Source organism: Dromiciops gliroides, chromosome 2 (genome assembly GCF_019393635.1).
Source record: "Dromiciops gliroides isolate mDroGli1 chromosome 2, mDroGli1.pri, whole genome shotgun sequence".
Lineage (NCBI taxonomy): Eukaryota > Metazoa > Chordata > Mammalia > Microbiotheria > Microbiotheriidae > Dromiciops > Dromiciops gliroides.
Genome location: NC_057862.1, coordinates 654,742,163 through 654,767,381, shown reverse-complemented (window position 1 = coordinate 654,767,381; position 25,219 = coordinate 654,742,163). Strand labels below are relative to the sequence as shown.

Below are 25,219 nucleotides of genomic sequence, written 5' to 3'. Positions count from 1 at the left end.
TGTTTTCATTCCAAATGCTAGGTCAGTTTCCTAGACTATGAGGCAAAAGGGAATCAAAGGATCCCACATCTAGAGTCCAAAGGGCCCTAAGTGGTGATCTCTCTCCCTTTCTAAATGAAACCTCTTAATTCCAGGGAGATGTCACTTGCCCAACACAAGGCATTAAGCAGCAGAGCCAAGAACTCTTAACTCCCAACTCAGTGTTCCTTCCATAGTACCATGCCATCTGAGTAAGGTCAGATACTCACTTCAGAAGATTGCCAATCTGACCAGGCAATTCATGAAATCCATTACAGGAAAGGTTGAGTTCCGTCAGAGTGGAGATCTCACAAAGTAAAATGGGGAACAACCCAAGCTTGTTGTGGGACAAGTTCAGGCCCTTCAGCTGAGAAAACCTACAGAGGAAAAAAATAGGAATCATATCTTCAACTGCCAACAGCCAGTAACTCTGAATTTCTGCTTTTCGTTCCAGTCCTAAAATGCTTTGCTTCTTCCACTTCCTTCTCTTCCTCTTGCTGCTGTTGTCAATCACAACAATGAACACTAGCCTCTATATGGTGCTACAAGGTTTGTAAAAACACTTTGCCAGATATTCTCTCCTCTGATCCTCACTACAGCCTTGGGAGGTGGGTGCTATTATCATCTCCATTTTTTTTTTTTTTGGGTGAGGCAATTGGGGTTAAGTGACTTGCCCAGGGTCACACAGCTAGTAAGTGTTAAGTGTCTAAGGCCGGATTTGAACTCAGGTACTCCTGAATCCAGGGCCGGTGCTTTATCCACTGCACCATCTAGCTGCCCTTATCATCTCCATTTTACAGAAGAGGAAACCGAGGCTAAAATGAAGGAACTTGCTCCAAATCACACAAAATCAGTATATCCAAGGCAGGATTTGAACTTGGGTCTTCTTGACTCCAAACCCCAGCACTCCACCACCCAGCTGCCTCCCTTCCCATCCCAAGAATGCATGTGAAACAGAATTCCTTTCTATCCAACCCTATTATTCCATGAGCTTGAAATCTCCTGTTTCCCTTTTCTCCCTTTTCAAAAATTTCTTATCTGAGCTAAACTTTTTTTTTTAAGTTTTCAACATTCATTTTTGTAAGCTTTTGAGTTCCAAATTTTTCTCCCTCCTCCGGAAGATAGCAAGCAATCTGATATAGGTTATACAGTACAATCATGTTAAACATTTCCATGTTAGTCAAGTTGTGAGAGGCAAAAGGGAAAAGCCACAAGAAAAAAGAAACAAAAAAGTGAAATTAGTATGTACATGTGGGTCCTTTTCCCTTTAGCTAAACTACTTTTATTTCAAGTACTTTCATTTTTTTATTACAAATTTTTAAAAAAAAATTTAAATTTAAAAAATGAAAAAATTTAAGTTAAACAACTTCTAATAGTAAATATGGTTCTTTTAAAAATACTCTATGCATTTGTGTTAATATTATGCATCTTCATTCCAAACTCTAATTTTATTTTTATTACAGCTAGAAAAGGGGATAGGGATAGAGACTTGACTTGTGTTTTCATAATCACAGGAACTTCTGCCTGAGAAAACTACCTACCAAAGCAAGTCAACACCTTATCTGTAATTTATTGTCTCAAAGAATTGTCTAGAGTACTGAAGTTAGGTGATTTACCCAGAGTTTTACACAGCCTGTTTCCTCAAAGCCCCAATCTGGCTTTGAGGCCAGTTCTCTATCCAAAATATCATGTCTCTAATTAAATCTTAACTAAATCTGTTAACTTTAAAATGCATTATTTTTATTAGCCATTTGTCAATTTGGATTTTTTCAAAATCTTTTTGAATTTTTGGATTTTTAAAAATAACTTATTATTAGTTGTAATTTTTATTGATAAATTCTACCAGGTCTTGGTTGTCTTTGAAATGAATTCCTTTGTTTTAAAAGCAATATGGTTGTATCTGTAGGATATGTGCTTTGGGGGCCCAATCCTCATTTTAAAATTTTTTATATATATTTGATGTTAACATTTTTCCTTTGTTGCTTTTGAAAAGTCTGATTTTAGGCTAAATGGTATTTTTTTAAACGTGATTTTTCTTCCTTAAATACAGTTTTAAAGACTTTTTTTTTGTCTTTGCAGTTTTGCAACTGTGTGCCTTGGTAAGTCAAAATTAAGATGTGTCTTTGCCTTCACATATTCCCTTTAGAGTGTTGCCTGACCCAGCACATTGTTGACAATTTTCGCTGGGTCCTCTAGCGTTCCTAGAGGAAGAATACCTAGCGCCCAAGCTGGGAAGAAAGGAGCTCAAATCTGGCCTCAGACACTTTCTAGCTGTGTCACCCTGAGTAAGCCGCTTAACCTCAGTCCGCCTCAGAGTTTCCTCAACTGTGAAATAGGAAGAATGATAGCATCTACATCCTGGGGTCAGGGTGCGGATCAAATGAAATCATATTTGTAAAGTCCTTAGCCTAGTGCCTGGTCCACAGTAAGCACTATATAAATGTTAGCTATGGCGTTTTTTGAAATCAATTTGCCATTGCTATTAGTTTTGGGTAAGCACAGTATTAATTTATTCCATGTTATACCAGTAAAGGATTGACTTCGGCTTCCTAAGGTCTCAGGCCACCTCAGCATGCCTGTTATCAAAAGCAGGAGAAAAGCCCCGAAGACCTCGCCTTAAAGAGCCTCCCCTGTGGCATCTTCCAAGGGCTTTTTTACCCTTTTCTGATCAAAGCTAACTGGTTAGCATCATTCAATTCCACTGGTTGACATGACCTGAAGGTAGTCTACATTAAAATGAACATGGGGAAAAGAATGCAAAAGACCCTCACTCAACTTGCTTAAGGCAAAGTCCATTATCTTTGTGTGGTTTAATCAGCCCTTCACAGACCTAGACAAAAGAATCTTTCTCCATTCCATTTTTGTTCCCTTGGGTTTGTCCTAGATTAGATTTGATGAAGTCTCTCAAGAAGTAGGCTGGAGAGAAAGGACCAAGAAAGTGATCTCTGGGTCCCCCCCAATCCATTATTAATAATTATTTTCTCACTAGCTATTATTACTCTAATAGAATATCTAGATTAACTGGGATCTCTAGAGGTAGCAAAATATATAAAAAGGAAGACCTAAGGTTTGTGTCTCTTGCTTTTGTCTTACAAATCTGTACTTTGTACTGTGTAACATTTAGGTGCTTTTTCAGTCTGTTGTTTCCTGGGCTAGTTGTGAAATTTTCTTTTTATTCTATATTTGCTGTATAGGTTTCCGACTTGTTGTTTCACCTCTTTGTGATTTTAAATGCTTCTAATGCTTTGCTTTATTTCCTTTAACATGTTTATTATCCAGTTTAATTTTCCCATCCATTGCCACCTTGCCATCTCATCTCCTGAGGTGGAGAATCTTACTGCATTACAGGTTCCTTAGACTGAAGAATTTCTTCTTGAAGTAGCAGATGGGAGTAGTAAGTGCCCCAGATGTGCATCAAGAAGGGAATGCTGATCCAGCTCATGGGTAGGGGACTGGTGGTACATTTAAATGGGGAGGCAGAACAGTTCAACTTCTGAAACAGTTAGCAGCTGCACAGGTGCTATCTGGGGTGTGGAGCCACACCTGGGGGGGCCCCTAGCACCTGACTTTTCCAGTGCCTCATTGGACTGGAGGGAAGCTCTGGATTTTGCCCCAACAGAGGTGGTATGAGCCTAGACATGAAGTTCTGAGAGTAGGAAACTTTTCGTTTCAACCTGTAAGCTAATTGTGGGGTCAATGGTAAGAATCCCTGTCATCTTTGGCTGGGGTAGGGTCAAACTGCCTAGAAATCCTTGATTTGGGTCAGTATGAAAATGATCACAGCTGAGGACACTCTTTCTCTTGTTCTGTCCTGGCTATTCTGAGATACTCGTAGGAAGTTCCTAAGACCTGCTCAGTGAAGGGTGTCAGGGAGGGATGAATTCTGCAACAGGCCACAAGCTGCCTCTGTCATGTCAGAACAAGTCTTGACTCTACTGAACCTGCTACTGCTACTGCTACTGAGAAGGATGTGCAGAGAACCTGCTCCTAACAAACAGAGGTCCTTGCTCTCATTTTTTATGTGACCATTCCTAAATAACTATATTTATTAAGTAAAAGACAGAAATTAAATCACTTTTGTTAGACCATAACCATATTAGGTATTATGTTATTAAAGCTTTTGGGAACAAATTTGTGACTGGTTCCTTAGAAAGTGCTAGGTTTTCTCCAATAAGGGCAGTTTTTTTATTTGCTCATGTTCTGAGAAACAGGGTCACTAAGTGAACCACGATGAGTTCACTATTCCAAAAGAAGAGCTGGCAATTCCTAGATTTCTTTACCTGGCTTATGTAGATTCTCTCAGAACCTGAAATTAGGAGAGCGAGAGGCTGGTGCCTAGGAGAAAAGTGGGAAGAACTGGCAATATATACATCAACTACAGAGACCAGAATGTTTAAAAGAGGGGGAAAGAAAAGAGTAAGGGCAGAATGTATCTAAGAACTGAGAGTGACCCTGAAATCTTAAAAAAAAAATGCCAAAAGCAATTTATTCTAGGAAAAAAAAACCCCACAAAAACTGTTTTGAAAACAGTTTATCTTAGTAAAACACTCTTCCATGGAACTGCAAATCTATCTTGCCAATAACCAATGACATGATCTCACCTAACAGTCTGGGAGAACAACAAATTATCTCTTAAGAACACTGTGTCTTACACATAGCAAGCACTTAAGAAATGAACTGAAAGTGGTAGCTCCATTTCTGGAAAGCCTATTGCCTGGGGGACAGCACTGCTGAAATAAAAGGGATGTTTAGGGGCAGCTAGGTGGAGCAGTAGATAAAGTACTGGCCCTGGAGTTAGGAGGACTTGAGTTCAAATCCAACCTCAGACACTTAACACTTACTAGCTGTGTGACCCTGGGCAAGTCACTTAACCCCGATTGCCTCACCAGAAAGAAAGAAAGAGAGAGAGAGAGAGAGAGAGAGAGAAAAGAGAAGAGAAGAGAAGAAGAGAAGAGAAGAGAAGAGAAGAGAAGAGAAGAGAAGAGAAGAGAAGAGAAGAGAAGAGAAGAGAAGAGAAGAGAAGAGAAGAGAAGAGAAGAGAAGAGAAGAGAAAGAAAAGGGATGTTTTATGCAGCATAAAAAACGTAAAATGGAAGCAAATGATGAAAGTAAATATGGTGACTGGCACGTTCACTTTCAGGCACTGACCATTAGGATGTAAGTCGTTTTTCCATTTTAATCCAATAATCTAAGACTCTACCATGTAAAGGAAAACAGCTCTCCACACACCTGTAGAGACTATCGAGACCTCCTGGTCTTTCTAATTGCATAAAGTTATGTCGCAAGTTGAGGTAGGTGATGTCTTGACTATAGAAGAGATGCTCAGGAACCTCCTCCAGGCTGTAACACGAGAGATCAACTGTACTTATTCGCTGCGACACCACCTGAAGAAGCCAAAGAAAGAAACTGCAACTGAGTGAATGAATGGAAAAATTTATGAAATAGGACAGAGCCAGCAGAAAGGGCACCACTGATTATAAGGGTATGCATTAAGAATTAGGCGAAGAAATCACATCACTATCAAAAATATCAGTTAATCCTCATTTCTTCCCCATCTCACCCCACCCCTCTTCAATAAAACTGAATGTTGGATACAAAGAGGTATAATAACATTGGATTCAATAATCCAAAGAAATAAATTATATCTATGGATGAGTTTTTATAAATTAAATTATCGAGGTGGAAGTCAGTACTTCAGGCTACAAGACAAATTTAAGATTATACCATTTGTATGAATATAGTCTCCCTTTTAATAATATGCCAAAGCATGGGATAACTACTCACCATAGAACTAGTCTGAGACATAAGAAGTCAAAACAAACAAGATGTTTAAAATTATAGAAGTTCAAGGGTTAATTTATGGGTTAAAGGTTAATTCAATAATGTAATATGGACTAGAGAAACAAGTTAAGAAAAAATGAGAAAATGCCATGAGGAAGTCATTTATGCTTTGATTACATATCTCTACACTCAATAATTACAAGTTTGATTGCTTTTGCAGTGCTTGGATTCAAGGTTAATTGTTCTGACTTTTAAAATGAGTATGCAAAGCTGGGTCACAATTGGGCAGAAAGAGGCTAGGCTAAGAAGGGAATCTAGATAAACTTCTAAAGCAATTGGTCTTTATGGATTTAAAACAGTAAACATGCTAAGTAGCCTGGTAGGTCCCCTTATCAAGTTCCCCTTCTCCGAAGAACAAGAAAAAGAAAAAGAAGAAAAAGAAGAGGAGGAGAAGGAAGAGGAGGTGAAGGAGGAGGAGGAGGAGGAGGAGGAGGAGGAGGAGGAGAAGAAGAAGAAGAAAGGTCTTTGCAACTAAATGATTATCTAGAATGACAATATTACAGTTCACTGCCACATCACTAAGGATAAAATCAGAGTTCGACAAGGTCATAAAAGGTACAGACCAAAGAATACCAAGTACTGAGATAGAGGGGAACTGGATTGTAGTGCCTGCTTTAGCACTTATTAAGTTACATATTCTTGGGCAAGTAATTTTATATGCATTTCCTTATCTGTCAAAATAAGAGAGCAACTGCTTTACCTACTCTCAAAGGAGTGGTATAAGGATAAAATTAGTTAATTTATATGATAATATTTTTAAAAGTACAGCTATCCTTAAATGCTCAATATATGTATCTCTGTATGTGTAAACATATATGCTAAAATTTTATGTACAGAACCTACATCCTTTGAATAGTGGTATGTTTGAGCGGAGACTCTCCTGAGAAATGCATTTATCACTCATTATTTATAATTTATGGAGGGAGCCCAAGGAGGATAGCTGAGAGCTACAACACACCCTTTGGGGAGTAAGGAGAGCCCCCACACCAGCCAATGAGTCTCAGCCCCTCACCTTGGAGGCCTGCCGATGCCACCTCTGGCACTCTGCCAAAGATTCGAAGCTGATGTGGTACGTCGGAGCCTGTGCTCCTGCAGAGCTGAAGGCAAGGCTGTGCTGCCGCCGTTTCAATTCTTCTACCTGAAACAAGAAGACAAAGGGATCATCAAGAGAGCCAGGCCCCATGATGACGCAAGCTAGGCACCAAGTTGGGGAAACACAAGACATTTAACATAAAGAAAGATCATTATGTTAAGTAAGTTCCTTGGACCCACAGGTAATAATGACTCCATATAATTCAGTTGTAATACAAACCCAGCATGTAATTATTTTGGGGGAGTGGCAATCAATTTCACTGTTAAGAATATGTGCAAACCCAGAAATTATTGAAGGCAGAACCTTTGATATTCAGTTTCAGAATTCTCAAGGAGGGCTTATAATACAGAAGAACCAAAATTATATTGTTATATTTAAACCACTTCCAGGATATAAAAGACAAACAAGTATGGGTCAGTCTTTTCCTTACTTAAAATCACATATAAGAATGAAGAGTAATTCTCATCTGTCAATCTCACCTTTCCCCCCACAAGGGGCAAAATGTGCATCTTTCCTGTCTGGCAGTCTTTCACAGAAGACACAATAAGGCAAGTCCCACAGAGAACAACCAAGCGCTCAGCCCACTTATGAAGCTGGGTCTTTCCCTTGCGTACATTATAGATGCCAGATAATAGAATTCGGTCGAGATGATCCATCTGGCATGGTTTTTCTGAAATAAAGAGTGCATTACTGTTTATTAAATAATCATAGTCTGATCAAATATGTTTGTAGACAAATTAAATCAATAAGAACTCCCTGCATGCCAGGCACAGTGGTAAATGCTGGGAATACAAAGATAACCAAAAAGAAAGCCAATCCCTGCCCTCAAGAAGCTTGCATCCTCAATTTATTTATTTAGGATTTTCCCTACCTTACATGTAAAAACAAATTGTAACATCAATTTTTAAAACTTTGTGTTCCAAATTCTCATCCTTCCTATTCCCCTCTTAAGAACTCAAGCAATTCAATATAAGTCATACATGTGCAGTCATGTAAAACATAGAAGACAAAAAAAATTTAGAAAAAGGAACTAACACCACCAACAAAATATACTTCCATCTATTCAGGTACCATCAGTTCTATCTGTAGATGGATTGCATTTTTCATAAGTCCTTCAGAGTTGTCTTGGATCACTGCATTGCTGAAAATAACTAAGTCATTCGCAGCAGATCATCTTACAATACTGCAGTTATTTTGTATACAGTACATTTCACTTTTCATCAGATCATTTAAGTTTTTCCAGGTTTTTCTGATAAAGATGAGCCAGATGCTTTTTTTTCTTTATTAGTAAACTACATTTTTATGGTGCTTTAAAGAGAGATTTCCTTACAATAACACCCATGATGCTGATTATTGCAACAACAATAATAGCTAACATTTATATAGTACCTCATACCTAACAAAGAAGTTTCTTCACAATAGCTCAGCAAAGTAGTACCACCACCACCACCACCACCACCACCACCCTCATCTTGCTTCTTGCTTCCGCTTCAAATATTTTTTCCAGTTACTATTACTGTGTTTCCCTCAATCCTATTTGCTCCCCATAATATTTACTCTATTTTCTATCTTCTTTTACCCTATCCCTCCTCAAGTGTTTTGCTTCTGACTGCCCCTCCCCCAATCTACCCCCCCTTCCTTCCCCCCCATCCCCCATATCCCCTTCCCCTCCCACTTCCCCAAAGAGCAAGATATATTACTATACCCACTTGAGTGTGTATGTTATTCCCTCTTTGAGTCAATTCTGATGAGAGTGAAGCTCATTCACTCCCCCCCGCTCCTCCCCACTTTCCCCCTTCAGTCCATAAGCTTCTTGCTTCTTTTATGTGAGATACTTTACCCCATTCCACCTCTCCCTTTCCCTTTCTCCCAGTGCAATCCTCTCACCCCTTAATTTTATTTTAAAATCATGAGGCAGCTATGTGACACAGTGGACAAAGCACCTGCCCTGGACCCAGGAGGACCCGAGTCCAAATTCAGGCCTCAGACATAAGATACTCCCTAACTGCTCAACCCTATGCATGCCCCTCAACCCCAACTGCCCCACCAAAAAAACAAAAACAAAAAACCCCCACAAACTGATAAACAAACAATAAATGCTTTACAGATATCATCCCTTCATAAGCAATTCCCACTTGTGCCCTCTGTCCAAATCTATTCCTTTCAGCTGTCCTAATACTGAGAAAGTTCTTATGAGTTAGAAGTATCATCCTCCCTTGTAGGAATGCAAATAGTTTAACCTTACAACATCCCTCATAATTTCATTTTTCTGTTTACCTTTTTATGCTTCTCTAGGGTCTTGTATTTGAAAGTCAAATTTTCTATTCAGTTCAGGTCTTTTCATCATGAATACCTGAAAGTACTCTTTTTCATTGAAGTCCCATTTTTTCCCCTGAAAGATTACACTCAGTTTTGCTGGGTAGGTGATTCTTGGTTGTAATCCCAATTCTTTTGCCCTCTGGAATATCATATTCCATGCCCTCCAATCCTTCAATGTAGAAGCTGATAGATCTTATGCCATCCTGACTGTGGCACCATAGTACTTGAATTGTTTCTTTCTGGTTGCTTGCAATATTTTCTCCTTGACCTGAGAGCTCTGGAATTTGGCTATAATATTTCAGGGAGTTTTCATTTTGGGATCTCTTTCAGGAGGTGATCAATGGATTCTTTCAATTTCTATTTTACCTTCTGAAGAAGCTTATATTCTAATGGGGAAAGACAACACATAAAAGGAAGCTGAAAAGGATAATTAAAAAGGTACCTGTTGCAGGGCGGAGGATAGTAAAGAAAGAAGTCTACAAGACTTCAGAGATAAGTGGTCAATCAGAGCAAGTATTATAGGATAAAATATTAGAAGAACTCACATTAAGCATTACAAGGGCTTAAGATCTCCAGCCTACCAAGTCAGTCAGTTAACTATCACTTTTTTTTTTTTGGTGAGGCAATTGGGGTTAAGTGACTTGCCCAGGGTCACATATCCATTAAGTGTTAAGTGTCTGAGGTCACATTTGAACTCAGGTCCTTCTGAATCCAGGGCCAGTGCTCTATCCACTGCGCCACCTAGCTGCCCCTCACTGGAGTTTTAAGCTGGCTTAAAGGCTAGTTTATATATAGTGTATACACACACACACACATATATATATATATACCACTTATTACTATTTTTTATATTAAAAGGAAAACAATATAACTTAAAGACGAAAATGTCTGGCCTTTTCCAAATACAAGCTGAAAACTTCAGCTCGTTGTTCAAAATTCATCTATGTTAAAAAACAGTACCCTGCTTAGTATCTCAATCCAGACTTCCTATCTCTGTTTGTCTTGATGAATTTAAAGAGAAAGTCTTTAAAAGTACCTAGCATACATGAAAAAAAAGATTTCTCATGATTTTTAGAAAAGCCATACATGATAATAAACTGCTGAGGACTGCAATCAACACCAACAATGTAGGGACATATCACTGTACCAGGCGATGCGGAGGCACACATGCATGGTTTGCAGCACTACTCCTGGTGTCAAGGTTCAGGCTTAAGTGTTGCCATCAATGTTTATTTACTCAAACAATGATCTTGTTATTGAAAGCTAAATTATTATTGAGTTTGCTTTCACTGTAAAACTATTTTTGTACCATGCGCTAGAGCCTAAAGTTCATTCTATGTTAAGTAGAAACCAGCCATTTACTCTTTTGGGAGGCATGGAGCAATGAGGGTTAAGTGACTTGCCCAGGGTCACACAGCTAGTAAGTGTCAAGTGTCTGAGGCCGGATTTGAACTCAGGTCCTCCTGACTTCAGGGCCGGTGCTTTATCTACTGCACCACCTAGCCGCCCCCTCAATTTCTTAAATAGAATGTTAAATTATTTTTTAAATTAACACTTAAGAATAAATGGGGGATAGCTAGGTGGTACAGTGGATAAAGCAATGGCCCTGAAGTCAGGAGGACCCGAGTTCAAATCCGGCCTCAGACACTTGACACTTACTAGCTGTGTGACCCTGGGCAAGTCAGTTAACCCCCATTGCCCCACAAAAACAAAACAAAACAAAACAAAAAAAGAAATTGAAAGAAAATAGGAAAGGTCCTTCCTTTATTAAGTAGGATGCTCTACAACTCAACAAAAGATTACTTTAAATCATTTATCATTTTATATAACTTATTTATTAAAAGGGAACTTTACTGCAGTTATGTTTTTGTTTCTGAATATTATTGCAAATTTTAAAACTGTCTGATCACCTCTTATAAAAGTACACATTAATAGTAATTGATCTATAATTCCTTGAATTTCCTTTCCTAAATCCTTATTCCTTTAAACTCCATAGTTTATGCCAGAGGAAACTTCTAAATCTGCCATCCCTGAGAAGGGAACAGTCAATTTTGTTTTGCATGACTTATTTTTAACTTCACATTCTGTTTTGGTAATAACTTTGTAGGATTGGTCAGAAGCAAATAATGCCTGAAACCCTTATGTTTAAAAAAAAATTGTTGATAGTGATGAAAATTAGAACCAGATGCCTCAGACTTCCATTTCAGAAATACACTGGCTCTAGTTAGAACAATTTGTACATTCAGAGAAATGTGATAAAAGAATGGGCTTTGGCAGACGCCCAGGGGCCCACCTGAAGATTGATTTGGAATTGATGGAATTGGGTGAGACTGAGATGCTGACCGAGAACCTACTTCAGATTGATAAAATCGAGACCACGCCTGGCCGGCCCTGAGTGGGGTGTTGTTCTCAGAGACTGTGGACTATGCCATCAACAGGAGACCACCCTCAACCAGTCAGCTTGAAGGAGCTCCCCTTTGGGGAGGGAAACAGGAAGTAGGAAGGTGAGGCTGGCTTGCTGGATCAGGCGTTCGGACTTCAGCTTGGCAGCAGAGAGAGAAGCAGCTAAGGATCACTCTTTTCATCGGGGACATTGGCTTGGTGGCAGAACTTCACATGGGCTGCTAGGAAAAGCAAGGGTTTCTCTCTGGCTATCCCTCATAGATCTAAGCTAGGGTTTGCCATTCTCTCTCTTCACTAACTTCTAATACACTTTAATAAATACTTAAAAGCCTAAACTCTTGCTGAATTTATCAGTAATCTTAGCCAGTTTCCCCCCCAAAACTGGGGGGGGGCAGTTAGGACCCACATTAGATTTTAAACATCACAGAAGGCAAAAAGAAGCTATAGGCTTTTAAAAATGTAATTACTGTACAAACTTAAAGGGATCATCAAAAAATAATACAGGGTGTCCCAAAAGATTAAAATTGCACTAAGACTTTGGGGACAATTAGTATAGACACATATGTCTCAGCAACAGGCTTCATTAGTAAAGGAAGCTTTCACCCTGCCTCACCCCCCAACACTATCTATACATGTTCAACCTAATCCCCTACGTTTTCTATATGTACACAGGTCTGACTGAAGAGAATAGATGCCTAGACTGAAAACAAAGGTAATACAACCTAGACAGGTTGCAACATGTTCAAAGTACTCTATTCACTAAAGCTAAAAGAAAAAATAAAATTCACAGCTGATGAAACAAAATGGATTTTCTGGTTAACTCAAACTTCAAATTCCCTCTACTATTTTGTTCTCTGAGCTTATAGTTAAGTTATAGACTAAGCTTGTAAGTATTTGGATAAAATATCACAGAAATGTTTTCACTTATTCCTCCATATGGAATCATAATAGAGTTGACAGGCCAGTATTATTAAGCTGTATGATGATTCCACCATACAAATCGCTAACATTTCTATCCATTTGAGGTGTACATGGCTCTAAAAGTATGGAGAGCCTGGGATTAATGAAACCAGCAACCACAAGAGGGAGGAAAGGAATACCTATTCAATTCAATGTAGCAAGCATCCATTAAGTCCTATCTATGCAAGAAGGCATCTAGCTAGACCAATACACACAAGACAGTGAAAAGTGTGCCTGCCCTCAGGGAACTTACAAACTTAGCAACAGAAACGCCCTGTCTCCTCCATTAGACTGTGAGCTCTCTGAGGGCAGATAACTGTCTGTCTTTGGCCTCTCTTTGTATCCCCAGCCCTTAGAACAGTAGCTGGCACACAGCAGGAAATTAATACTGTTAAGTAAATGTAAGATAATCTGAGGAGGGAAACTGTACTAACAACCAGAGAAAATCAGAAAAGGCTTCTGGGTAGGAGATAGGCCTCAAAGGAAGCCAAAAATCTATGAGGCAGAGTGAGGAAGAAGGGCAATAAGGGTATAGACAGGGAGAGAACACCTTGTGCCAAGGCATGGGAAGCAAGAAAGGAGGGAGGTAAACAAGTTCCCGAGAAGAGCAGATAGACTAGTTTGGTTGGAAAGAAAACTACATGAAGGGGAACGATGGGATATAAATCTGGAAAATATGGCTAGAAGGTATACTGTGGAGGGCTTTAAAAGCTAAGATAAGGAGTCCATATTTATCCTTAGAGGCAATTAGTATTCAAGGAAGATGCTGAAGCTATGAAGTTGTTCTTACAAAGCAGTGACTTGGATTTTAAAAGTTCATGAGAGATGTAAGCAACTGGACATTCATGCAAAACAACAGGCTTTTACCTGCCACATTTACAGGCCTAGCTGGAGACATCCAAGGCTAGAAACATAGACGGGCAACAAGGGAAGAATTCAAGGGCAACCAACTGCCTCCAGCAGTGGGGCAAGCAGCAAACACCTCCAAAATGGGGTAGGAAAGATAGGGAAAAATATAAACAGCAAAGTCGCCAGAGTTTGGAACTTGACAGTCTTTGGACTATGGTAGCTGGAAGGAATCCACAAAGGTCCTGCAAAAAATGTCCATATCCTTTGACTTAAAGAGATTCTACCACAAAGAAAGTTAAATGGTATACTGCAAAGCAATTTTGGAATCAGAGGACCTGGGTTCAAATCTCTGTCTCTAATGCTGAGTTGCCCTGGACAATGAGGATTAAGTGACTTGCCCAAGGTCACACAGCTAGTAAGTGTCAAGTGTCTGAGACCACATTTGAACTCAGGTCCTCCTGACTCCAGGGCCAGTGCTCTATCCACTGCGCCACCTAGCTGCCCATCTATACTCCTTTCCACACAGAGTTGTTGTGATCATCCAATGAAATAATGCATATAATCCATGGTCTAACCTCCCCAGGATCACACTTATTAGACCCTGATTTCCAAGCCAACCCTAAAGAGTCATTTTCTCTCTTTGGTTTGTTGCCCTTAGTGGAAGTTAATTCCAGGAAAATCTTTAGATATATCTCACGTCTAGGTTTCCAAAGAAGCAAGTAAGAGGAGTCTCCAGCTCCTCTACAAGTACTCAAAATAACAAATACATATAAGGTTTAAGCAGCCTTTATCTTGCAAGCACACAAAAGATTCAAAAGACGTAAAGGTCTCAGGAGCTCATGTAAATAAAACACAGAGTACTCACAGAGGTTGTTATCCTTGCAAAGTAATGAACTCAGAGGTACCAGAATGGTAATAAATACACCAAAATTCCAATGAATACCTATCTCCCACAGTCTCCAACATGGTACCTCTCATGGTTTAGATTCTTCTTGGAAGACAAACATACCATGGGGCTATTGTACAGGCAACATTTTTCCCATCATACCTACACCATCTGAATAACGAATTGTAAAAGTCATAGAGACGGCGAGGCCCTCATCTCATGTCCCCCATGATGTGGCACTGCTGTGGCTCCAGAGTCCATGGAGGCAATCCTTTTCTCCAGAGGAATGCTGCTTAAGAAACCCTTTCTCAGAAGGCAAGATCCCTAAATTCTGGACTTTGGGATTACTCTGGAGGGTGTTCCCTAGGTTAGTGCTACCCAAGAAATCTCCCTGCCCTGGCTTGAGGACAACATTATGAGATCATGCTGCCTAGGAAATGAAAATCTCTCTTCCTCATAGAGGAGGTTAGGATTCTGGAACATTATCCATGACCTCCCTTCTCAGGCCAAATGGGCAAGAACATGCACTCTTCTGTTCTACCTGCTGCTTCTGAAGGAACTCTTATCAACATGCTGGTTGGGAAAGTCTATTCTCAGGAACTTTCCCCTCAGGTGAAGCCACATGATTCTGGCCCAAGTCACCAATTTCAACTTGGAGAAGTCCCCTACTCATCCTGGTAGCACCCAGGAAATAAGGTCTAAGGGAAAAGGTTAAAAAAACAAACAAACAAACAAAAAACCCAAAGAGATAAAATCCAATTACCTTTTTAGTTTGGAACAAAGAAGTCAGTAGTACAATGGTCAGAGCCTTTGAAAGGAGTCAAGAGGATCTAAGTTGGAGTCCTCCCTCAGACACTTACTTACTAGTTGTATGACCATAAGTAGGCCATTTATCCTCATCTATAAAATAGGGACAATAAAAGACTTACTTCACAGGGTTGTTGTAAGGATCAAGTGATATATGAAAGTGCTTTACAAAAGAAATGCTATTATTACTATTATGCACTGGGAGTCCATCTGCCTGAGAGGCCATCTCTCCTGGCCTTAGCTGTGGGAAGAGGAAGAGGAAGAAGAAGAGGAAGAGGAAGGAGGGAGAGCCTCTACCAGAGGAACCAATCAGGAATTGTGGCCTCTTAACAAGGTGTCAACTCTACAAGGGGAGGCCAAAGGCTCATCACCCGGTAAACTCAAACAGACTGGAGAGCTGGAAAAGAGAGGGAATTCAATACTTGGAAGGAGTGAACTCCCTAATCAACCCTCCTTGCATATATAAACCCTCATAGTTTTATTAACGTTAGTTACATTAGGTATCTGAGGAAAGCTGAAACTGGTTTTCTAACAAAACTAACTCTGAAAGTTTTATCTCTAGTATTTATCATAAGGAGGGTGTTACTAACAGTGAGTATGGGAGAAGGGAGTTTCTAGGAGGGTGTTCCAGACAATAGGGGAATCTATTAAGAAAAAGGCTAGAAATCATGAAAAAGAGAAAAGGGGGAAAAATTGTACAAAAAAAATATTTATAGCAACTCTTGGTGGAGGCTAAGAATTGAGAATCAAGGGAATGTCCATCAATTGAGGAATGACGGAAAAAGCTGTGTTATATGATTGTAGTGGAATGTTCTTGTGCTACAGGAAATGACAACCAGGATGATCCCTGAAAAACCTTGAAAGACTAATGAACATCGATGAATAGTGAAGTGAGCAGAGCTGAGAGGACATTGTGCATAGTGACAGCAGTATTGTTCAATGAGTAACTGTGAATGACTTAACCACTCTCAGCAGTGCAATGATCCAAGACAATCTCAAGGAACTAATGAGGAAGCTTGGTATGCACCCCCATAGAAAGAACTTAAGAACACTTGTGGATTGTACATATATAACCTGATTGCGATCTTGTGGAGGGGGGAGGGAGGGAGGGAGAACAATTTGGAATTCTAAATCTTATGAAAATGAATGTTGAAAACTACCCTTACATGTAACTGGAAAATAAAACAAATGTTTGTTTAAAAAAAAATCACGAAGAAAAAGGCTAGACCTAGAGAAACAAGTTTTTCTGAGCCACCAGAACAGGAAGGTTATTCTATCAGTTTCTAGGGAGCTGGGTTCTTGAATCGAGAGACTGGGAACAGGGCATAAGTGGTTGTCGCAACAGTCCAGGTAAAAGAGGAGAAAGGCCTGAACTAAGGGTGGTGGCAACATGACTGGAGAAAAGGGCAATGATTTGAAAGATGCTATGGACATAAAAAATGACATGATTTGTCCGCTGACTGGTTAATGAGGAGAGAAGGACACAGACAAGTCCGGGATCCCTCTGAGGCTAGAAAACCTAACTGGGTCACTAGGAAAGCAGCGCCCTTAAGAGAAGGGGTTAGCAGATTATCAGGAAGCATCCCTACAGGGAGGATGCATTATGAAGTAAAAATATCGTTACCCAAAGACAGAAATGAACATCTTAAAGCATTTAAAACTAATCTGTATCAAGCAGACAGCTAGTTCACAAAAAAGCAGACACACAATGGAAAGCAGTAGTGTTAATACTGAAGAGGCAGTATAGCATGGTTGAAAGAACATTAAAAAAAAAAAGCCCAAAACTCAGAAGACCTGGGTTTGAATTCACACTCTACTATGTGATCTTTATATATCATTTCATCTCTCCTTGCCTGAGTTTCATATACCTACTGTACAGGAAATATGCCAGAAATCTTTAGTGAGAAGGCAGATGGACAGAGGTGGTTTGGGGTACTACAGTGGGTCCCAAGCAAAGAAATAGTTGCCCCACTTCAGCAACCTTTTCCCTTCTTCAAGGCCCACTCACTACACCCTAAATTTCTCTCTAAGCTAATCCCTGTTAGCAGAGAGAGGTTACTACCCAGGGAATTTGCATTTTCATGTGGTGCTTTTAAGAATAAAAGCCTCGGGGCAGCTAGGTGGTGCAGTGGATAGAGCAGGGGCCCTGGAGTCGGGAGTACCTGAGTTCAAATCCGGCCTCAGACACTTAACACTTACTAGCTGTGTGACCCTGGGCAAGTCACTTAACCCCAATTGCCTCACTTAAAAAAAAAAATAAAAGCCTCTAAAACCTAAGGAATGAAGGGAAGGACTTTGGCCTCAAGTAACTAAGGACAGTCCATCCCTTATGTAAATTTACCAATTCCAACTATGGATTTATGGTAAACAATCTCTGTCCCACTGGACACAGTTCACTAAAACTTTCACCTCTTTGGAAATTAAAGCCCTTGTTGACTTTCTTCCTCTGGTCTACCTTTCGAGACTGATTACTCCTTACTCCCCCCCACCCTCCACCCCTCCCCTTCCCCAGGCATGCTACACTCCAGCCATACAGGCCTACTTGTGCTATTCCACCTAAGAACTGTCCATCTCTCCTTCCCGTCCCCCTTCAGGCCTCCATGGCTTGGAACCCCTACCTCCCTTCAAAGTTCAGCTCAAAAGCCACCTCTCTTCAAAAGGCTTTACTCTGAATCTCCCGGATAGCTCTAAATAGCTTCCCAACTTTGAAATGATTCTGTATTTATTTGGCATCTATCCTATTATCGGCAAACATGTTGTAGCCCCTGGATATAATATAAGCTCTTTTAGGATAAAGGAGCTCACCTTTTCATTTTTATTTCCAGTGGTTGGCACATAACTGTGGGCATATCCTAGTCCTTCTCTACAAACATACTCCCCTCTCTTATCACTTTACATGGGTTTACAATAATCATCTCTATGCTGATGACTCTGAGATCCATTTATCCAGCTGGGCCTCCCCTCCTAAGCTCCAGGCTTTGCAACACCAACTGCCTATTGGTGATGCCTACTTACCTGGATGTCCCAAAGGCATCCAAAACGGAACTCATTCTCTTTCTTCCTAAACTCAGCTTGGTCACTATCATTGTTGAAGGCACTACCATCCTTCCAACCTTCAGGCTGACAATCTGTGTCATCTTTACTCATTCACTACACATTTCCAATCAGTTGTCCAATCTTGGACCAACTTTTCAACCAATATTATTTTCATTTGAACGGAAACCTAGCTCTCTCTTCAAGATGACACTCCTTTTAAGTCTTGCCTCTGGCGGCCTGTTTCTATTCCTTGAGACTATCAGGAGAAAGGTTAGGACTGCTTCAAGGCCACTCCTCTTGTTATCACTCATGCTATTGATCTACCAAATTTCAGGCTGTCCTCTGTAACAGTCCATGGTATTCCTCTATGTCATTCAACAGCAACATCTACAGGGATTTTATTATTTCTATTGGTAATTTCTCCAATTAAATGACCACACAATTTCTCTACTTTCTCATCTGTGAAAACCTCCTTTCTCCACTTCAACCACATACCCAAAAAGGTCTTACCTTAGATATCATATCACATATCCATTATCAGAAGTATATGACTTCTAAGATCAGAACTCTGGAATTCTACTGAGACCACAACTTCCTATCCTTCTATACCTCACTCAAGCTTAACTTAACTCTCCTTAACCATATGATTTTTTTTTTGTCAGCTAGGTGGCATAATGGTTAGCGCACTGAACCAGGAATCAAGAAGACCTCAGTCATTTATTTAATTACTGTGTGACCCTGAGCAAGTCACTTCACGACTCTTGGCCTCAAGTTTCCTCATCCATGAAAAAGGAATAATAACGGCATCTATCTCCAAGGGTCATTGGATAAAATGAAATCACCTTTGGAAAGTGCTTTGCAAACCTTAGAGCACTACAAAAATGATAGCCACCTAGCCGTAGTAAGTCACCACCCAGTCCAGCTGAGCTGTCCCATGAGCTTCACTTGGCTCTCCACCTAGCCTTAACCCTCCAGTTTAACTCTTGAATGGGTGACTATCCAACAGTCTAAGAGTTCTTTGCCTCCATGATCCCCAACTATTCTCAGCCTTTGACTCATCAAACCTTGGTAATCGCCTCCTATCCAAACCATCCAGTTTCTCCTCTCTGCTGTTCCTGATCCCGTTCTGCTCTGAGGCTGTAGGAAATCCCCAGCGTATTTTTTCTACACAACAAATTCACAGCGGAGGTCCTCATGTACATACAAATGACCCACGAGTTTCCTACTTGGCTGAAAAGCCTGAGGTCACAGAACAAACACCCCAAGCTGCCTTCCTCCAGACCTCAAACCTCCCCAGAATCACCGCCCCCCTTCTCTAGGTACAAAAAGAGCCTAACTACCCCTCGAGGGGATTTACCTTTACCGTCATCTTAGCCAACAACATATTAATTCGACAGATTTGTTAAACACCTCCTCTGGCTAAGGCCCTAGAACTAGACAGATGGAACTATGCCTGCCTTCCGGAAGTTTGTGATCATTCCCTAGTGCTTTTTTTAGGGCCTCCTTCCCTCAGACCTCGTGTAGCTATTTTGTAACTGTCTACCACACTTCTATAATATCCTGTTATCTATTTTAGCCTCTTACCCTTTTACTAGACTACAAACTGCGGTCCATCTTTTATACTGCTATCAGAATTATCTTTATGCAGAGATACAGTAATAGCATTCTGCTAAGAATCCTTAGCTTGCTAAGCTCAATAAGAGTCTTACCTCCATAAAAGCGAATCATACAGCTGAGGTCAGGGTTTGTTGCCTCCTCCTGTATACGAACAGGATCCTCAAAGCCCAGGCTGCCTAAGTATTCATATACCATCTGAAGGGGTCGTTCAGTAGGGTCCAGTCTCCTGATTATAAAAGTAAAAAAAAAAGTGTTTGGTCTTTTAGTTCTCAAACAAACCAAAGTACACCATCCAACACATTTTAAATTTTAATTTTAAATAAACTACAACTTTCCTAGAAAATTAAGATATAACTATTCTCAATATAAAATCTAGGGAATTATGAAATATAAAATATGAGATTTGGGTACATTTTACCTCTGATAACATTTGTCAGTGTGTGTGCCCATCCCCTCCTTGTTATCAGACAGTAGGAGCTGTGAGCAGAGAGCCTGTCCTTAAGGTCAAAGACCTAGAGTTCAATTCCTACCTCCAACAACCAATACTGGAGACACTGGCTAAGTCACTTCATCTCTCAATGTCTTTGGCAACTCTCTAAGCCTCTATGTTGCAGAGTGGGTGTCAATCTGAATTAGTAGAGGAATTTCTTCACCAAGAACACCCTATATTAATGAAAACACAGTTTAAAAAAAAAATCCCCATGTCTTATCACAGTGTCTTGCACATAGCAGGTTCTTTTTTTTGGGGGGGGGGGACCACCAGGGCAATGAGAGTCAAGTGACTTGCCCAGGGTCACACAGCTAGTAAGTGTCAAGTGTCTGAGGCCAGATTTGAACTCAGGTCCTCCTGAATCCAGGCCTGGTGCTTTATCCGCTGCACCACCAAGCTGCCCGCCAAAGTAGGTTCTTAATAAATGTTTCCTAATTGAGTGATAAAAGAAGATGTTCAGCTTTTTTAAGGAAAGGTTAAAGGGAGACAATGATAGCTGGTGTCAAATATCGGAATGGCTGTCACTATGATGGAAGAAACCCATTGTGAAGCTCCAGAAGGCAGAACTATAAGGAACTATCTCATTAGTACTAAAAAAATTCTAAAAACAAGAATTACAAACTGTTAACTATCACCTGAAAAACTTCTCCCAATTCCTAATAAATGAAATGCAAATAAAAACAACTGTGATTCTGCTTCCTATCCAGCAATCTGGAAAACGTGACAAAAGATGGGCATCTTCAGTGCTGAAAGGATCATGAAGACAGGCAACTAAACCACTGCAGATGCAGCTCTTTGAAGCAGCACCTAAAATGCCCTTTGACCCAAAGACCCTATTGCTAGATATATTTCCTAATAAGGTCACTGCTAAAAAGAAAGGCTTCATCTTTACCAAAACATATATAGCAGCACTTTCTGTAGTAGCAAAGAACCGTTAACATGTTGTTACTGAGTTGTTTTCAGCTGTGTCTGACTCTCTGTGACCCCATTTGGGGTTTTCTTGGCAGACACTGGAGAGGTTTGCCATTTCCTTCTCCAGCTCCTTTGACAGATGAGGAAACTGAGGCAAACAGGATGAAGTGACTTGCCCAAGGTCACACAAATAGTCAGTGTCTGAGGCCACATTTAAAGTCAAAGATGAATCTTCCTGGCTCTAGGACCAACTCTCTACCCACTGCACCACCTAGCTGCCTTATTAACTTTCAGAAGCCCACAAACGGAGGAATGACTAAAGTTTGTGGTGCAAGAGTGTAATGGAATATTACTGTGCTCTATAAGAAATAATGATGATTAATACATACAAATAAAATGAATACTGAGAAATAGAAGGCATGATGATGCAAAATGAAGTAAGCAGAAGCAGGAAAAGAAGAGAGACAATGCCTACAACAATGTAAATGGGACAACCACCACTATCCCCACAGTAATAGAAACTGAATACTGTGAAACAGAAATCAAGTATGGTCCTAAAAAGATAGGAAAAAGCAGTTCTACCCTTTCCTGCAGAGGTGGGGAGAAAGGGAAGTTTAGGGGATTGGAATGCCACATAAAATGTCAAACTTGGTTGATATATTGGTTAGTTTTGCTGAAACTAATCAATGCTAGTATAGTTTCCCTTTCACTGTTTTGTTTTGTTGGGGTTTTTTGCCGGGCAATGAAGGTTAATTTAAGTGACTTGCCCAGGGTCACACAGCTAGTTAAGTGTCAAGTGTCTGAATCTGGATTTGAACTCGGGTCCTCCTGAATCCGAGGCCAGTGCTTTATCCACTGCACCACTTAGCTGCCCCGCCTTTCACTGTTATAAAGGATGGCTCTGGGTTTGGGGAGTAGGGAAAGTGAGGAGCAGAAGGCATATTGGGAAACATAGGTTGTCTAAAAACAACAACAAAAAAATTAATTAAAAAAACATAAAAGAACTATTCAACCATATGCACAGGAACCATTCAAACAGAGGTACCCTTATGACAACTTAACTGGAATATTTTAGAAGAAAATCTTAAAAAAAAAAAGTGAAGCATTAGATATGGCCACTAAAAGTTTCTTCAAATTCTACAATTCTATGATTCTAAAAGTCTCAAAGTTATATTTCAAAATGACACCTCCTCCTCCTAAGGCAAGATGACCAAGTGTAACAGGAGGTAGTAAAACAGAACAACAGAACTCCCATCCACAAAACTCCTTCAAACCAACCTGGAAAACATACCAGCCCAAATCCTGACAGGGAAATGCAGAAAAAGTCACAATGATTCATGTCTAGCCCAGGTCAGCATAAGGAGACAGAGAAATTTGTGGAAACTAAGGCCAGAATCAGGCCAGGAGTATGCTATGCACAGAGCACTTGAGCACTGCCCAGGGAGAAGCTCTTCATGAGAACAAGAGGAGGCCCCAAACCCACACTCAGGTAGCAGCACACCACTATGGGGCACTACAATGGAAGCATGCCACCTGGCAGCTGTGCTATCCGCAACCTAGTTCCAACTCACAGATCCAGGGTGGAGAAAAGAGAGAAGAATATTGTGTCAGCAGTGTGGCTCAGACACCAGGAATACGGTAGACTTGGAGACAGAACCAGCACACAGCCCAGAGCCTATAGAGGAATCCCAGTCCAAAAAGGAACCTATAATCCTGTCACTCTGAACCAATGAAGCTTTACAACAAACCGATAAGGGCCGGGGCTAATAGCATTCTCTTGTTGCTCAGGTCAGCAATTTTCAGAGATGGGACGAGGAAGATGACAGCAATGACACTCTGCCCTGGAGCAGTCCACTTTGGAAGAACTGAAAGCTTGCAGGTCCCTACCTTGTCCCTGAGATCATGGAATGACACGAGCCCTTAACACCCCTAAAAAGCAACAACAGGATCAACCCAGACCTTCCCTCCCAAAATGTGACAGAACCCAGCCCTCACAGCAAGTCTGAAGTTGGAAAATAGGCTGGAAGAATGAGAAAACAAACAAATAAATAGAAATTCCACTATAAGGAGCTATTATTAGCTGCCATTATAATGATAGGGAACCTCAAGACACAAACTCAGAAAATGAGAATAACTCTAAAACATCTAAAAGCAAAGCCTAATTGAAAAACACAGTTTGGGCACAAACTCAACTAGGATTCCTGGAAGATAAAGAAAAAGTTTAAAAATGCGTTGTTGTTTTTAATAAATAGGAGCATTTGAGGGAAAAAGTAGAAAAGAAGTAAAAGTTATAGAGAAAGAATTAGAAAGCGAATTAAGCACAAGAGGTACAAAATCTTGGCCAAGCCATAAGCTCCCTGGACTTAATGGGTAAAATAGAAGTCAACGATACCATGAAATAGCATGAAGTATCAGGACAAAGTGAAAAGACTGAAAATATAAAAGAAAATCTAAGGTAGAGTCATATCAAAAACAACTGACGGGGGCAGCTAGATGGCGCTGTGGTAAAGCACCGGCACTGGATTCAGGAGTACCTGAGTTCAAATCCGGCCTCAGACACTTGACACTTACTAGCTGTGTGACCCTGGGCAAGTCACTTAACCTTCATTGCCCTGCAAAAAACAAAAAAACAACAAAAAAAAAACCCAACTGACAACTAAGAACTTGGAATACAATATCCTAGAATGCAAAGGGTAGGAGCTTACAGCAAAGAATAACATCTAGCACAACTGAGTGTGATGCCACAAGTGAAAAAAAAAAAAAGAACTTTTAGTGAAATAGAAGACTTAAAGCATTACTGATGAAAAGACTAAATCTTTGGAGAAACTTAAGTTTAAACACAGGACTGAAGAGAAACACAAAAAGGTAAACATAAATGACCGATAAAGGACTAAGCAAGGATAAACTGCTTACATTCAAATATTCAGAGATGATAATTAGAAAAGGCCTGGGAGGGGCAGCTAGGTGGCTCAGTGGATAGAGCACCAGCCCTGGAGTCAGGAGTACCTGAGTTCAAATCTGACCTCAGACACAACACTTACTAGCTGTGTGACCCTGGGCAAGTCACTTAACCCCAATTGCCTGACCAAAAAAAAGCCTGGGAATCATTCTATTTTGATAATCTTAAGAGAAGAACGGAAAGAGAGACTGATAAAGGACTCATTACTCAAATATATAAGAAACTAAAACAAATGCATAAAAATAAGAATCATTCCCCAATAGATAAATGGTCAAAGGATATGAACAGTTTTCAGAAAAAGAAATCCAAGTTATCAATAGTCACATGAAGAATGTTTTAAATCACTACTGATTAGAGAAATGCAAATTAAAACAGTTTTGAGGTACCACCTCATACTTCTCAGATTGGCTAATATGAAAGAAAAGGAAAATGACAAATGCTAGAAGGGATGTGGAAAAATAGGTACACTAATACACTGTTAGTGGAGTTCTGAATTGGTCCAATCATTCTGGGGGACAATTTGGAACTATACTGAAAGGGGTTTAAAACTGTGCACACATACCTTTGACCCAGCAAAAACCACTACTAGGTCTGTATCGTAAAGAGATTCTCTCTCCCCCCCGCCAAAAAAAAGAAAAGAAAAAAGATTTTTAAAAAAAGAAGAAGAACAGGAAAAGGACCTATATGTATAAAAATATCTCCAGCAGCTCTTTTTGTGGTGAGAAAGAATTGAGGGGATGCCCATCAACTGGGGAATGGCTGAATAAGATGTGGTACATGATTGTGATGGAATACTATTGTGTGGTAAGAAATGATAAGCAGGACAATTTCAGGAAAACCTGGGAAGACTTACATGAACTCATGCAAAGTGAAGTGAGCAGAACCAGAACATTGTGTACAGTTACAGGAAGTATTGTAACAATGATCAACTACATGGGGCAGCTAGGTGGTGCAGAAATAACTTTGGCAGGGCAATGGAGTGGAATGGGGAGAGAGGCTAGAGGGAGAAAGACCAAAACAACAAACACC

At 40.2% G+C, this 25,219-nt stretch overlaps 1 protein-coding gene across 2 annotated transcripts in view; it reads right to left on the bottom strand.

Moving 5' to 3' along the window:
* The window catches only part of PHLPP2 (PH domain and leucine rich repeat protein phosphatase 2), an 88,593-nt gene that overhangs the window by 34,056 nt on the left and 29,318 nt on the right, over window positions 1-25,219 (bottom strand). For both annotated transcript variants that reach the window (XM_043986830.1, XM_043986831.1), the window contains 5 exons: window positions 19,922-20,055; window positions 7,432-7,622; window positions 6,872-6,997; window positions 5,248-5,402; window positions 249-395 (listed from right to left, as the gene is read on the bottom strand). In XM_043986830.1, the coding sequence (XP_043842765.1) occupies window positions 249-395; window positions 5,248-5,402; window positions 6,872-6,997; window positions 7,432-7,622; window positions 19,922-20,055 (753 nt within the window). The remainder of the gene's footprint in view (window positions 1-248; window positions 396-5,247; window positions 5,403-6,871; window positions 6,998-7,431; window positions 7,623-19,921; window positions 20,056-25,219) is intronic.